Below are 15,698 nucleotides of genomic sequence, written 5' to 3' on the forward strand. Positions count from 1 at the left end.
TGTAACTGCCATCAGCGTATTTGTTGAGAGCAATCGTATCGCTGAGCAATCGCTCTGTTCTAGGTGCTATGTCTAGTGTTCTCATCCATTATTTTGTTTAACAGTATTTATCCAGTGCCTGTAGGAACAGAGCCCCCTGCCCGGGTGCAACAGAGAGAAACCAGCATGATTCTCGTGAACACAGAGGGGAGGGCAGCCCAGTCTTCATGACGCACCCCGAAAACTGCTAATGGCCAAGAGTTGCCCTACTAGTATGTAATCTTATTCTTTCCGGACGAGACACATCAATTTAATGTTACAGGTTTGTTTTTTTTTTCTTTTTCTTTTTCTCTCTTTTTTTGGTCCAAGGATATGGGGGTGGGCAGGTGAGTAATCAACTGTGCAACATTTTTTCTTTTTTGGGGGGGGGAGGGTCATGCCATGTGGCCCGCGGGGTCCTGGTTCCCCGACCAGGGATTGAACCCTGGGCCCTTGGCAGTGAAAGCACGGAGTCCTAACCACTGGACCGCCAGGGAATTCCCCAACTGCACAACATCTGAAGTGCAGTTAATTCTTTTTTTGTTTGTTTGTTTGTTGTTTCTTGCGGTACGCGGGCCTCTCACCGCCGTGGCCTACTCCCGTTGCGGAGCACAGGCCCCGGACGCGCAGGCCCAGCGGCCATGGCTCACGGGCCCAGCCGCTCCGCGGCACGTGGGATCCTCCCGGACCAGGGCACGAACCCGCGTCCCCCACATCGGCAGGTGGACCCCCAACCACTGCGCCACCAGGGAAGCCCTGAAGTACAGTTAATTCTTGATTGATCTTTCAGTAAATATTTTATTTAGAAAAATATATAAAGTATATAAATAATATATAAGATATATACCAGACCTCACATATATGATAGTCCATAGTATATACAATTATATATAAGATCATGTATATTGCATTTGTGATTGTATCACGTACAATCATTATGTACTGTCAGTGTATAATATGTTACAAACTCTAAATGTTTCTTTGACAATAATGCTCTGAGTACGACCAGCAATTGCTCCCATTTCATGAGGAGGAAACTGAGGCATGGAGGCAGCTGGACACTTGGCCAGGGGGACAGAAGCAGGAGACAGTCACAGGAGGAGTCCTCGGGAGCTGGAGAGCAGCAGACACGGGGGCGTGGGGAGGCAGGAGGCCCAGAGCCCAGCTTTAACAGGGGTGTGTGCACCCTGGGGCCTGGGCTGGGCCTCCCCCCCGCACCATCACACCTGCCTCTCCCGGTCACTCTGGGTGACCCCACGCGGCAGTGTGGCTAAATGGGGAGGTGTAAAGCTCCCCGGATCATCAGTGAGCCTCTGGGGGGGCTGGGGAGGGCCAGAGGCCTGCAGCGGCCCCTCTCACCCTCCCGCTGGGGGACCCAGGTGGCCAGCTCTGCAGCCTGACCTTTCAGCTCCAGCCCAGCAGCTGCCCGGCAGGCCCTGCAGCCCCCCAGGGGAGGGACTCAGTTCTAGCCTGAGTGGGGTGGTGGCGTGGTAGAGGACGGCCTGGGGTCCCCGGACCCTCGCGAATCCTGGCTCTGCCTCTCTCTGGCTGCTGACCAATGCCTCTGTTTCTCCAGGGCTCAGTTTCCCCATCAGTAAATTGGAAGCCATCATCCTACTCGTCCAAGCCTTGTCGGGAGGACTCCACAAAGTCTTGAATGAATTTTAAAAAGTTAAAAAATAAAGAGCCAGGGCCTGACACCTTATAAGCATTGAATGAAGGGTCATCATCGCATTATTTAATTTTAGTTTTAGTTTTTGAATAGGTAACATGCTGTGGGGGAAATTCAAATAATACGAAAGGCAGAGTGATCAAAAGTTCCTTCAGGGGCTTCCCCGGTAGCACAGTGGTTAAGAATCCACCTGCCAAGGCAGGGGACACGGGTTTGAGCCCTGGTCCGGGAAGATCCCACATGCCGCGGAGCAACTAAGCCCGTGCACCACAGCTACTGAGCCGGCGCTCTAGAGCCTGCAGGCCACAACTACTGAGCCTGCGTGCCACAACTACTGAAGCCCGCGCACCTAGAGCCCGAACTCCGCAACAAGAGAAGCCACCGCAATGAGCAACCCACACACTGCAGTGAAGAGTAGCCCCCGCTTGCCGCAACTAGAGAAAGCCCGCCTGCAGCAACAAAGACCCAATGCAGCCATAAATAAATAAATTAAAAAAAAAAAAGAATCACTATGCTGTATACCTGAAACTAACACAATATTGTAAGTCAACTAGACTTCAAAAAAAAAGTTCCTTCAAAGTCACATGTTGACACTGATTACTGACTCAACTGAAGCGGCAACAGAAAATTGGGAGACGAAGAATACAGACTGAGTATTAGCTTATGTTAAGGAATTACCGGTTAGTGCCGTTCGATGTGATTGATAAGAGTTTTGCAGTTGAGCTGGAAATTTTCCTTCCTTTGATGGAAACGTAAACCTGAGCATTGGAGCAGAAGTTATCATGATGTCTGTAGTTTATTTAGCGACTTTTAGCTTTTTATGGGGGAAAATTTCTAGCAGAACCAAAAGTAAAGAGTAAAGGAACCTCTCGTGCTCAGCAACACATGTGCTGTTGACTCAAGATCCCCACCCTCGCTTGGGCCACGTTTTCCTCCGCTGGAGTATTTGAAACCAAACACCAGGCAGTGTGTCATTTTGCCCCAGATGATTTCCCTAGGCTGCAATTTACTTTAAAATACTCCATCCCCGCAAAAGAAAAGAGAGAGAAAGAGAGTATGGCAAAAAGTAATGTTTGTGAAGTCTGGTCAATGGAGTGGAGGGTGTTCCCTGTGGCTTTCCTTTTCCACTGTTCTGGGCTTGCAACTTTCCACAAACCTCGAAAAGTCAAAGAACAAAGGAAGTTCTGCCTCTGCACCGCACCCCGCCAGCCTTGCCCAGGTTCCCAGGGCCAACACAGAAGCCAGTTTCCTGGGGATCCTTCCAGGGGCCCAGAGACCTTTCTAGCTGCGTCTTTATTAATAGCAGGTTGTAGTCGTAGTTGAAACCTGATGGGGCAGGCGTCCGGGCTGAGTCATACAGGCCTGTCCCGGGTCACCCCACACCTCCTCCTCTCTGACCCCACGTAAGCCGATTGCCACTCAGAACCTCAGTTTCCTTTTCTGTAAACTGGGGATAAATCGCCACCCTTTTGGGTGGCTGGGAGGATGCAGTATAAAGGCCCCAGCGCAGAGCCGGGCTCAGAGCCTCGCTGAGTACACGAAAGAAGACTTTTCCCCAGAGTCTCTCTATTAAGAGCTCCCGGGTCTGATGGGGGAGGGCTGGGGGTGGGGACTCTTGGTATTAGGGGGCTTTGGGAGTGGTCTCCCTGGTCCCCAGAGGCCCATGGAGGCAGGTGGATGCACAGAGCCCTGGGTCTCCCAACCCAGGTAAGGTGTATGAAGGGGCTGGGCTCCCCTTTCTCTGCTGCCCTCAGGCCCGGCCCCTGGGGGTTCATAATATGTTTTGTCCCCTCTGTCCTGGGACCAGAGCCCAGAGTCCAAGCTGGTCTAAGTTTGGAAGGGGGAGGGAGGGGTGGGGGGGTGACAGGATGTCTCTGAGCTGTCACACACACCCCTGTCCCAGGCCCAGAAAAAGGGAGGGACAAAAGGCTTGGAAAGAGTCAGAAACAAAGACGGGAGAGAGACGGAGAGACACTGGGGAGAGCAGGCCAGAGTGGGGGACAGAGTGCGGACATCCTGAAAGACAGACAGACAGACAGCGGCCACAGTGGGAAGAGCGTGGGGACAGGAGCGAGGGGCCGGGGACCAACAGACAGGCGGGGAGACCCACCCTGAGACCTGGGAGCTAGAAAAAGGGCAAGACAGAGACAGGGAGGTGTGGAGAGAGGGGGCCAGACAGGCAGGGAAGTCTCTGGACTCGGACGCAGAGGGGCACGGGGGCAGACTCTTCAGATGAGCTCCAGGCCTTGGCTCTGCTCAGGGGTGCAGTGGAGCTCAGTGGGTGTGCTGCTTTTGGGGAGCCCAGACCAGGGGTGCTTGCCCGAGGGCCAGCTGACACCAGGTCACCCGGAGATGGAGCTCAGGGACCCCGAGAACCAGGAGGATGGGGACCCGGAGGTGAGAGAAAGGAGACGAGGGAGGGAGAGACAGAGAGAGACAGACAGAGATGCGGGAGATGGAGAGGGCCAGGGGCAGACACACACAGAGAGACACAGAGAGACACGGAAGAGACAGGGAAACAGAAACATCAAAGACCCAGAAGAACTAAACCCGAGGACACACAGCAAGGCCAAGACCCCTGGGGGAAATGTACTCAGAAACAAAGAACAGGAAACCCGGGAAGAGAGGAGGATGGAGAAAGAGAGGGGTAGAGTCGGGGTGGTGTGGGCTGAGGAGGCCCCCAGTGGGGCTGGGGCTTTTGGTGGCTCCCACAGATGGCAGTGGGCAGGGTCGCTGAGACAATCACCCATAACCCGCCAGGACACAAAAACAGGTGGCCTGAGGGCGGGTGAGTCATTGTGACTCATCCCCCTCTCTGGGGACCAACCCCCCACCTCAGCTCTGGGCTGGGCCTCCAGGCCCCCCTGCTGCTCTAGGTGGCCCCCAGACTCACCCCCTCCCCACCTCTGTCCCTCTCCTGCAGGAGGACACAGCCACGGCCCTCCAGAGGCTCGTGGAGCTGACGGCCACCAGGGTGATCGCAGTGAGGAGTCTGCGTGTCCAGTATCACCTCATCCGAAAGCTTGGCTCCGGCTCCTACGGCCATGTGCTCCTTGCCCGGCCTCGCCAAGGGGGTGAGTTTGGCCACCAAAGGGCACAGTCCTTGATGTCCCCCAGGTTTCCCCCTCTGAAACCACTGAGACAGGGAGCAGCCTTGCGGGGAGCTGATGAGGACACATCTTGATGGGGCTCCAGAGAGTTAAGAGCTCTGTGATCTTCCAAAAAAAATGGAACTCCCCCAGAGAGGGTGAGAGACTCGCCTGAGGTCACACAGCAAGGCGGGAGCACAACTTGGACTGAAATTCAAGTCTCCGCGTCCCCTACTTTATGCGAGAGGAAACTGAGGTCCAGAGAGGGTAAGGCAGTTGTGCAAGACCACACAGCAATCTGAGGCAGAGCAGAAAGAGTCCTCAGGGAAGGTCTCCCCCAACCTCCACTTCACAGATGGAGAAACTCGAGGCACAGAGAGGTCAGACACTATGCCCTGCCCCTCTTGTTTTATATGTAAGATGTCTGAGGCTCAGAGAGGTTGAGTGGCTTGCCTAGGGCCCCACAGCAAGATCAGAGCGCCCTGAGTTCCCTCTTGCCCCCACCTCCCCAGCAGGTCCGGCTGTGGCTCTGAAGCTCCTACCTCGGGACTCGGTCCTGAGAACCACCTTCCTGAGAGAGTTCTGTGTGGGCCGCTGTGTCTCATCACATCCAGGCCTGCTCCAGACCCTGGCAGGACCCCTGGAGACCCCCCGACACTTCGCCTTGGCCCAGGAGTATGCGCCCTGTGGGGATCTCAGCGGGATGCTGCAGGAACGGGTGAGGCCGGGAGGCAAGGGACAGAGGTTGGGACTGCTTATCCCAGGTCTGCCTTTGTCCCTCCCCCAGTCCTGTCTCCAACCCTGACGCCCAAATCTTAAGTCCACCCTAAGCCCCCAAACCACCTCCTTATTTCTAATTCTCAATGCAGTTCCATGACTAACCCCAGCCCTAATCCATCCAGGGCAGGGAGTTGGGACTGGGGTTGAGGATGGATCAGGTCGGCTGAGGGGGGTAGGGAAGGAGACAGAGATGGGCTTTTAACTGGCATTGGCATTGGGAACGGGTGTGGGTGGAGTTGGATGGGTTGAGTTTAGGGTTGATTATAGATTGGTCACGGGTGTGGAGAAGAGCATGGATGGGGCTGCAGAGTGAAGCAGAGATGCTTGAGGATGTGTATGTAGATTGAGTTGGAGAAGGGCTGTAATGAAGTTATCTCTAGAAAGACCAGGTCAGGACTGAATCCATGATATTCTGGGGGTACTTGAGTTTGAAGTTAGGGTGGGGCCATCTTTAGGAATAGACTTTGGATTTGAAATAGGGTTGGGGATAAACAGAAGGAAAAAAGGAAGGGAGGGAGAGAAGGAGGGAAAGAGTAGGATGGACGGATGGATGGAAAGATGGGTGGATGGATGGATGGATGGATGTTTGGATGGATTGAAGGATGGAGGGATGAATGGATGGATGTTGGCTATTAAATAACTGGACAAATTATTGAATTGCTGACTAGCTGGCGGAATGGGTATTGAGTGGAAACCCTGCTGTATAGACCGTTGGATGGATAACTGGTTTGATGGATGGATTGCTGTCTTGCTGCGTGGCTGGCTGGATGGATCGATCTATCAGTCGATTGATGAAATAAACTGTGGGACTTTAGAACTGGGTCTGAGTTAGAGATGGGACCTACATTAGTACGGAACTCAGATTAGGATTAAGTGTGGGATTTGGGTTTTCACTGGAGATCTTGGTGGTCAGTTTAGAGGAGATAAGAAATATAAGGAATGGATTTGAGTGTTAGGACAAAGTCTGATGGAAGTTAAAGAAGTTCTCGTTAGATTTGGGGTTCCAGTGAGGAAAACATCTGGGATTTGGTCTACAGGAGTACAGATGTGGGGGCAGCTTGTGGTTGAGGATGATCTGGAGAAGCTGTTGGGGGGATGTTCTGGGGACACTAGAGGTAGCCACTTCTTGAACCCCAAGAAGCAACATAAAGAAGGAACCAAGGCAGCCTGACCTTCGTCCTCTCTCTTTGACCCCAGGGCCTCCCAGAGCTGCAGGTGAAGCGGGTGGTGGCCCAGCTAGCTGGAGCCCTGGACTTCCTCCATGGCCGGGGGCTGGTCCACGCGGACGTCAAGCCAGACAACGTGCTGGTCTTCGACCCTGTCTGCAGCCGTGTGGCCCTGGGTGACCTGGGTCTGACCCGGCCTGAGGGCAGTCCAACCTCTGCCCTGCCAGGGCCACTGCCCTCCGCCCCACCCGAGCTCTGCCTCCTGCTGCCCCCTGACACCCTGCCCCTGCGACCAGCAGTGGACTCCTGGGGGCTGGGGGTGCTTCTCTTCTGTGCGGCCATGGCCTGTTTCCCTTGGGGTGTGGCGCTAGCCCCTGACCCTGGGTTCGAGGCCTTTGCTGGCTGGATGACCACCAGGCCCCAGCCACTTCAACCACCGCCCCCTTGGGACCAGTTTGCGCCCCCGGCTCTGGCACTGCTCCAGGGGCTTCTGGACCTGGATCAAGAGACTAGGATCCCCCCACTGGCTGTCCTGGGCTTCCTGGGGGATGATTGGGGGTTAAAGGAGAACAAAGAGAGATCTGGGGGCTTGGGGAGTGTGTCCAGTGAAGACGGGGAGGAGGAAGAGGGGGGAGCAAGCCTGGAAGAGTGGTCAGAGGGGGAGGAGAATGACGACAACGATGGTGGGAGGTGCGGACAGATGGGGGACAGCCCTGACCAGCTGACTGGGACAGGCGCCCAGAGCTTGGGCCAAAGGCCTCTCCCCCAGCCCCCATGGCCACCTGGATGGAGAGACAGCTGCTCCCGGGAGGACAGAGATGGAACACATTGCATCTCTCCCAACTGAAGGCTGGACTTGTATGCACAATTCCCCTCCTGACTGAGGACCCAGGAGTCCGGTACCCCCGGCCCCTCCCCCCTCAGACCCAGGGGTCCAGGCCCCCAGCCCCTCCTCCCTCAGACCCAGGGGTCCAGGCCCCCGGCCCCTCCTCCCTCAGACCCAGGGGTCCAGGCCCCCGGCCCCTCCTCCCTCAGACCCAGGGGTCAGACCCCCACCCCTCCTCCCTCAGACCCAGGGGTCAGACCCCCACCCCTCCTCCCTCAGACCCAGGGGTCAGACCCCCACCCTTCCTCCCTCAGACCCAGGGGTCAGACCCCCACCCCTCCTCCCTCAGACCCAGGGGTCCTGACCCTCCTCCCTCAAGGACCCTTCCTCTCTCTTCTGTCCTGAGTGTGTCTTCTTGAAGGAAGGTGCCGTTTCCCCTGTAGATGCATTTCTGCACGGTGGGAACATGTTGGGTGCTTATGGACTTGTGATGTGGTCAGTCCTCTCCTTTAAGACCTTAGGTGACTTCCGCTGGCCTTGGCACCAAATCTGGGCTTTCCATATCCAACACCATGGAAACCTCGCCTTCCATCTCTCCCACTTCCCTGGGCTCTGGGGGACATTAAGGGGAGGCACTCATCCTTTCTGGACCTAAATGGACACACAGATAGGCACACACACACCCTCTCTTGCTTGCAGACGTTTGGAAACCCTGTGTTCTCCCCCAAGAATGCCTTCTTCCCAACTCCAGACCTCCAGAAAGTAGACCCCTCCCCGGGGGCCTCTCCGGCTCCTCCGAAACTTGTAGCCCAGCAATCTGCGCCTCCACCTTTTTCATCTCCCCTCACAGGCTGCCCAGGATGGACTTGGTCTTGTCCACCTGCACATCCTTTCGGGTTCTGCTCTCACACGGCGAGCCTCCTGCGCCAGCTCCCTGAGAGCACAAGCACCGTGGCGTGTGCTGGTCCCGTCCACGCTGAGGGCCACGGCTGGTTTGCAGGGATCTGTGTTCACCCGGGCCGGCCCGACGCCACCCCCATCCCAGCACACAGACCCCTGACTTGTGAAGCTTGCCGCCTGCAGGGCAGGGGCTGCGTGGATCCCATGCCGCATGGCCCGCACCCAGCACGGCCACGGGGACCTGCTTCTTTCTGGGGAATCTGTCCTACGTGCTTTCTAGATTTAAAAACGTGAGTTCACTCCATACGACGGGGTGTCCTGAATTGGACCCTGGGGCAGGTAAAGGCTGTTGATGCACATGGGAAGCATCTAGCGTTTGACTGACGGTTACTGTCTTCATTTGGACAAATGCACCGACGGCTGGGTGAGGGACTCACCCGGCAGGGAGCTTGGTGAGGTGACATGGGAGCTCAAAGCAGCTGTCCTGTACATCTAAAAATGATTCTGAAATAAAAAATAAATTTAAAAAGAATCAAGTGAGTTCACATTGATCATCTCGCTCTAAACCTGAGGGGGGGGGGGTGCAACCCTCCGAGACCCCGCCCCTGCCTCCTCCTTCAGCCCTGGGAGTCCCTGCCTGCCCCCCACCCAACTTTGAAGACTGCAGACTCGTAACTGGGACTCCCCTCCCTGCTTCCCCTCCCTTCAGGGCCTTCACTTCCCAGTGCTGCACCACCTGCTCCCCCTCTGCTCTGAGTCTGAGGTCATTTCTCACTGCATCGCTCTGGAATCTTGTTGTCTCATCCTTTCCCCACACAGGACCCCATGTCTCCTCCCCCGGACGCCCCTTACCAAACACTTGTGTCAGACCTGTCAGTGGGGCACTGATGGGGCAGCTGGCTGGGGTCAAGGCAGGGGCAAGCTGGAGAAATGATTTCATCTTCTACAGGGGACCAGGACTCCTGGATCTGAGGGGGGAGGGGCTGAGGCCCGGACCCATGGGTCTGAGGGGGGAGGGGCTGGGGGCCTGGAGTCCTGGGTCTGAGGGGGGAGGGGCTGGGGACCAGGACCCATGGGTCTGAGGAGGGAGGGGCTGGGGGCCCGGACTCCTGGGTCTGAGGGGGGAGGGGCTGGGGCCTGGACCCCTGGGTCTGAGGGAGGAGGGGCTGGGGGCCTGGACTCCTGGGTCTGAGGGGGGAGGGGCTGGGGCCCGGACCCATGCGTCTGAGGGGGGAGGGGCTGGGGGCCTGGAGTCCTGGGTCTGAGGGGGGAGGGGCTGGGGGCCCGGACCCATGGGTCTGAGGAGGGAGGGGCTGGGGACCAGGCCTCCTGGATCTGGGGGGGGAGGGGCTGGGGACCAGGACCCATGGGTCTGAGGGGGGAGGGGCTGGGGACCAGGACCCATGGGTCTGAGGAGGGAGGGGCTGGGGACCAGGTCTCCTGGATCTGAGGGGGGAGGGGCTGGGGACCAGGTCTCCTGGATCTGAGGGGGGAGGGGCTGGGGGCCCGGACTCCTGGGTCTGAGGGGGGAGGGGCTGGGGCCCGGACCCCTGGGTCTGAGGGAGGAGGGGCTGGGGGCCTGGACTCCTGGGTCTGAGGGGGGAGGGGCTGGGGGTCTGGACCCCAGGGTCTGAGGGGTTTGGGGCTGGGGGCCTGGACTCCTGGGTCTGATGGGGGAGGGGCTGGGGTCTGGTCTGAAGAGGGAGGACTGGCTTCCTGGCCTGGGATATCTGTCTGGCCAGAGCCAGTTCTGGGAGACAACGCACGATGTCGCTCTCCCCATGAGGTTCAAGGGGCGAGGCCTGGGGCGGGGCTACGACCCCCTAGGTGGGGGCGGGGTCTTGCTGCAGGGCAGGCCTCTGCTGGCCTGGGCTCTGAGTGCTGGGCACTGACCACAGCGGGCAGCCGAAGGGTCAGGCAAGCCTTGGAGAAGGTGAGGTCCGGAGGTTGGAGCCCGGGTCAGGAGGAGGCAAAGGTCTGACCGCCTGAGGTGGGCCTGAGGGTGAAGCTGTGCAGGTGGTCAGAGTCCTGGGTTCTTTGGGGGATCAGGGGCTAATTACAGACCTTGAGACTGTGGAGTGGTTGAGTGTCAGGGACACAGTCTTGGGGGGGGGGTCCCAAGATGTGTGAGTTACATAAGGTCGTGGCAGAGGGGTTGGCTGGGTGTCTGGACCCCTGGGTCTGAGGGGGGAGGACCTGGGGGCCTGGACCCCTGGGTCTTGAGGGGGGAGGGGCTGGGGCGATTGAGTTGGACCCCAGACCACTTAAGGGCGATCATTCCCGAGTGCTTGCTCCCACCCAGGCCCCAGGCGTCCCCCAGGCCCTGGTGTGGGCCACCCACCCTCCACAGGCCCTGGGGGCAGAGAGCACCTGTTTACTCTTAGGAGGCTGAGGCTGCTCATCCACCCCCAGGGCCCAAGTCTGTTTGCTTTGGAAACAGGTGGGGGGTGTCTCGAGTTATCTGGTTCATCTTTCATCCTCAGGCCATCAGGTGGAGCAGGGATGTGGGGGTGGGGTGAGGGACATCTGTGGCCTCAGACTTGACCTCACCCCAACCCGAGACTGGTCTCCCCACTCCCAAGATGCCTCTAATAAGAAGGGAAAATGAGTCAGGATGGCCTGAGACAATCAGCTTCCACCCTCCTCCTCAGATCCAGGAGTCTGGGTCCCCAGCCCCTCCTCCCCTGGCCCCTGGTCTGGCAGGACCTAAGTCCTGGTCACCCTCTCTTCTGCCCTTGCAGAGATGCCTGGGAAGCCATCAGAGGAGAAACAGGTGGAGATGGGGGCTGTGGAGAACGGTGCTGGGGAGGACCTGGGGGGCCTCACGGCAGAGGAGCTGCGGCAGGGCCAGGAAGCGGCCCTGGCACTGGAGGACATGATGGCGCTGAGCGCCCAGACCCTGGTCCAGGCCGAGGTGGACGAGCTCTACCAGCACGTGCGTCCCCTGGGCCAGGGCCGCTTTGGCCGGGTCCTGCTGGTCACCCACCGTCAGAAAGGTACAAAGGCCTGGGGACAGAGGCGGGGGGTAGTGGTGTGGGCCCAGGCAGAAGCTAGCCAAGGCTGAGGAGTCTGTAAACCTCAATCAAGTCCTGCCTCTGCCCCTTCCAGGCTGTGTGTTCTTAGTAACTCCCCTACCCTCTCCGAACCTCAGCCTCCTCCTTTGAAAACGTGGGTGATGATTCCTTCTCTGAAAGAACTGTGATTCTCTGAGGAAATGTCGGTAGCTCTAGTTGCTGGAGACAATGGGGAGGAAGACAGAGCCCCCTCTCATGGCCCTCACACGTGGCCGGCTTGGTGGTCATCGTGGGAGTGACGCAGAGCCATGCTGTCTGCCAGGCACTTAGCAAGGCCAGCACACGGTGGTTGTGCACCCCAACCCCAATCTGGTCGTCACCTTTTAAGGAGACTGGAGGGCTCAGCCCTGTCCAGGGGGCTGCTGGGCCCCCAAGGAGGAGTCTGAGCCAGCCCAGCCTTCAGGGAGCTCCCAGCACGAATGGGGAGAGGGTGTGTTAGTTTCCTATGATTGTCATGACGAAGTACCACAGACTAGGGAGGGCTCACAGTTCTGGAGGCGGGAGTCCGAGACCAAGGTGTCAGTCAGCATGGTTGGTTTCTCCTGAGGCCTCTCTCCTCGGCTTGCAGACGGCCACCTTCTCCTTGTGTCCTCACACCGTCTCCCCTGTGTGCATGTCTGTGTCCAAATTTCCTCTTCTTATAAGGACACCAGTCATACTGGACTAAGGACCACCCCAATGATGTCATTTTACCTCTTTCAAGACCCTCTCTCCAGGGAATTCCCTGGCGGTCCAGTGGTTAGGATTCTGTGCTTTCACTGCCGCGGGCCTGGGTTCAATCCCTGGATGGGGTACTAAGATCCCGCAAGCTGTGTGGCACAGCCAAATACAGTCGTATTCTGTGATACTGCAGGGTGAGAACTTTAACATATGAATTTCGCAGTGGGGAGTGGTGGGGGGAGGGACACTAGTCAGCCCATAAAAGAGAAAGATGCAAAAAGATGCAGACCTGGGTCATCACAGAACTTGGAGGCCATAATGGGGAACAGAGGGTTTGTAAGGGGGCCTCTTCCAGGTCCTCAAAATCGAAGGCAGCTTGTGCTTGATGGTGGGAATTCAGAGCATTGTCGATAAACAGAAGAGGCACTGCTGCACCCAGTTGGGGAGGGGGAGGGGAATGGTTAACATTTTAGGTAAGGACGACCCTCCCCCATCACACACAGCCTCTTGGGCAAGGTTGGGCCCTGGCAGCTGGTGACTCAAAAATTGAAGAAACCATATGCTATTTGTCTTCCTCTGTCTGACTTACCTCACTGGTATGACAATCTCTAGGTCCATCCATGTTGCTGCACATGGCATGATTTCATTCTTTTTTATGGCTTGAGGAATTCTCCATCCTGTGTTTATCCATTCATTTGTCAATGGGCATTTAGGTTGCTTCCATGTCTTGGCTATTGCAAATAGTTCAGCTATGAACATTGGGGTGCATGTATCTGAATGGAGTCTTTACCAGATATATGCCCAGGAGTAGGATCGCAGGATCACATGATAACTCTATTTTCAGTTTTTTAAGGACCGTAATCGAAAAGAAAAAAACAAAAATTGAAGAAACCAGAGTTTCTGCCTCCTGGGAGCTTACATTCTAGGAAGTTGTTTCCACGTGTGGCAAAATTCACAATAATTCCTTAGTGGGGTCTAATACCCAGTTCAGGGTATCTTTTCCCCAGTTGCCTCAAACATGGATTTTTGGCATGGGTTTGCTGGAACGAGGGGCCCAATAAAATTATTGGAGGTTCTGAGTTCGGTTTTCGTGGTACCATTCTACCTGCTCCAAGACAGCAGAGTAGGAACTCACTAAATACTATTATCATTATTATTATTATTACCACTGGTGTTGTTTCAGTGGCCACGCTGTTTTAGGGCAGGCTTGGCAGGGGGCAGGCGGTGGAGGGGGTGAGGGCGGCATATGGGAGAGAGTCCAGGCTGAGGGACAGCAGGGCTGGCCCTAGGCTCGTGCACCTCTCACCTCTGTCCCTGCTCCGTCAGGCACAACCTTTGCCCTGAAGCAGCTCCCGAAGGCCTCCACCACCCTCCGAGGCTTCCTGTATGAGTTCTGTGTGGGCCTCTCCCTGGGCTCGCACTCGGCCATCGTGGCGGCCTACGGCATTGGCGTGGAGTCAGTCGACTCCTACAGCTTCCTGACCGAGCCTGTCCTGCATGGAGACCTCATCGCCTTCATCCAGCCCAAGGTGGGTCAGCCTCCTATGGCTCAGGGGGGCCCACGTGGATGCCCCTACCCAACCTGGGCCCCAGGAATCACACTCACTGCATGGTGACTCAGATAGCCCTGCAGAGGCCTCACTGGGCCCGCAGGTCTTGTGGAATTGTGAGGCCTCTAAGGAGTTCACGGCCGCCACAGAACCAACACTGCACCCTACTGAGGTTCACCAGGGCCCACAGGGCTCACACCAGGACCCACGGGGCTCACACCATGCCTCATGGGGCTCACACCAGGGCCCACAGGGCTCACACCAGGACCCACGGGGCTCACACCAGGGCTCACGGGGCTCACACCAGGGCCCACGGGGCTCACACCAGGCCTCACGGGGCTCACACAAGCCCCCATGGGGCTCACACCAGGCCTCACGGGGCTCACACCGGGACCCACGGGGTTCACACCAGGGCTCACGGGGCTCACACCAGGGCTCACGGGGCTCACACAAGCCCCCATGGGGCTCACACCAGGCCTCATGGGGCTCACATAAGCCCCCACGGGGCTCACACCAGGCCCCACGGGGCTCACACGACGGCCCACGGGGCTCACACCAGGACTCACGGGGCTCACACCAGGCCCCACGGGGCTCACACCGGGACCCACGGTGCTCACACCAGGGCTCACGGGGCTCACACCAGGGCCCACGGGGCTCACACAAGCCCCCATGGGGCTCACACCAGGCCTCACGGGGCTCACATAAGCCCCCACGGGGCTCACACCCGGCCCCACGGGGCTCACACCAGGGCCCACGGGGCTCACACCAGGGCCCACGGGGCTCACACCAGGCCTCACCAGAGCCACCCTCTTTGGGGCCCTCCATCCCCTGGGCCTGCTCCCCGGGGCCGAGGACAAGCGCTATGGCCCCGTTCCCTTCTGGCTGGCGGGCAGGGTGGTGGACCCTGACACCTGTCACCCACAGGTGGGCCTCCCGCAGCCAGCAGCCCAGCGCTGTGCGGCCCAGCTGGCCTCAGCCCTGGAGCACATCCACTCCCGCGGCCTGGTGTACCGGGACCTCAAGCCGGAGAATGTGCTGGTGTGCGACCCAGCCTGCCGGTGGGTCAAGCTGACCGACTTCGGCCACACGCGGCCCCGCGGGACCCTGCTGCGCCTGGTGGGGCCGCCCATACCCTACACAGCCCCGGAGCTCTGTGGTCCCCCGCCCCTCCCCGAGGGCCTGCCCATCCAGCCCGCCCTGGACGCTTGGGCACTGGGCGTCCTGCTCTTCTGCCTTCTCACTGGCTACTTCCCCTGGGACCAGCCCCTGGTGGAGGCTGACGCCTTCTATGAGGACTACGTCATCTGGCAGGCCTCAGGCCAGCCCCAGGCCCGTCCTCAGCCCTGGCTTGGCCTGACGCCCGTGGCAGACGCTCTCCTGTGGGGGCTGCTGGACCCTCACCCCCGAAGGAGAAGCCCCGTGAGCTCCATCCGGGACTACCTGGGGCGGCCCTGGAGGCAGCGGGAGGGGGAGGCCGAGGAGGTGCCCCAGGGGGAGAAGGGGGACCCAGAGTGAGAAGCACGGGGGCAGCCCTGGCTCAGCCCAGCCTGGGGAGGCTCCGGAAGGCAACCCCAGCCCCCATCCTGAGGTCTCCTCCGCATTCATGGGTGGCGGCTGGCAGCTCTGCTGTCTGTTGGTCTCTGTCTCATGATTTTCCCCTTTCTGTCCTTAATCCCCACGTCGGGGCATCTGTCTGCTGCCTTGGTCCGGGGAAGGGGGTCTCCGAGAGCACCCGTGTCTGTCCACACCTGCCTCATCTTCCCCGGGCCTTGGCACCCGCCGCTCCCTTTGCCTGCGGTGCTCTGGGTGCTTTCCCGCACCTCCTGCCAAGCTGTCGCAGCCAGGCCGCCCCTCACCACCGTGGGACACGACAGCCTGCACTCCCAGGCCCTACTCTTGCTCCGCTCCCCTTTCCTCTGTGACACTCACTCCCTTCCAGCCGGACAATTTATCTATTCGTAGT

At 58.4% G+C, this 15,698-nt stretch overlaps 2 protein-coding genes across 2 annotated transcripts; both read left to right on the top strand.

Annotated features, from left to right (window-relative positions):
- Nucleotides 1-4,042: 4,042 nt before the first annotated feature.
- Nucleotides 4,043-8,489, top strand: SBK3 (SH3 domain binding kinase family member 3). The gene is made up of 5 exons (XM_065899056.1): nucleotides 4,043-4,087; nucleotides 4,614-4,764; nucleotides 5,295-5,497; nucleotides 6,757-7,415; nucleotides 8,402-8,489. The coding sequence occupies exons 1-5, from the start codon at nucleotides 4,043-4,045 to the stop codon at nucleotides 8,487-8,489; spliced, it is 1,146 nt and encodes a 381-aa protein (XP_065755128.1).
- Nucleotides 8,490-11,194: 2,705 nt separating this feature from the next.
- On the top strand, nucleotides 11,195-15,250 carry SBK2 (SH3 domain binding kinase family member 2). The gene is made up of 3 exons (XM_065899057.1): nucleotides 11,195-11,447; nucleotides 13,512-13,714; nucleotides 14,660-15,250. Exons 1-3 carry the CDS (start codon nucleotides 11,195-11,197, stop codon nucleotides 15,248-15,250), a joined length of 1,047 nt encoding a protein of 348 aa, XP_065755129.1.
- The last annotated feature ends 448 nt before the right edge of the window (nucleotides 15,251-15,698 follow it).

This window comes from Phocoena phocoena, chromosome 20 (genome assembly GCF_963924675.1).
Source record: "Phocoena phocoena chromosome 20, mPhoPho1.1, whole genome shotgun sequence".
Classification (NCBI taxonomy): Eukaryota; Metazoa; Chordata; class Mammalia; order Artiodactyla; family Phocoenidae; genus Phocoena; species Phocoena phocoena.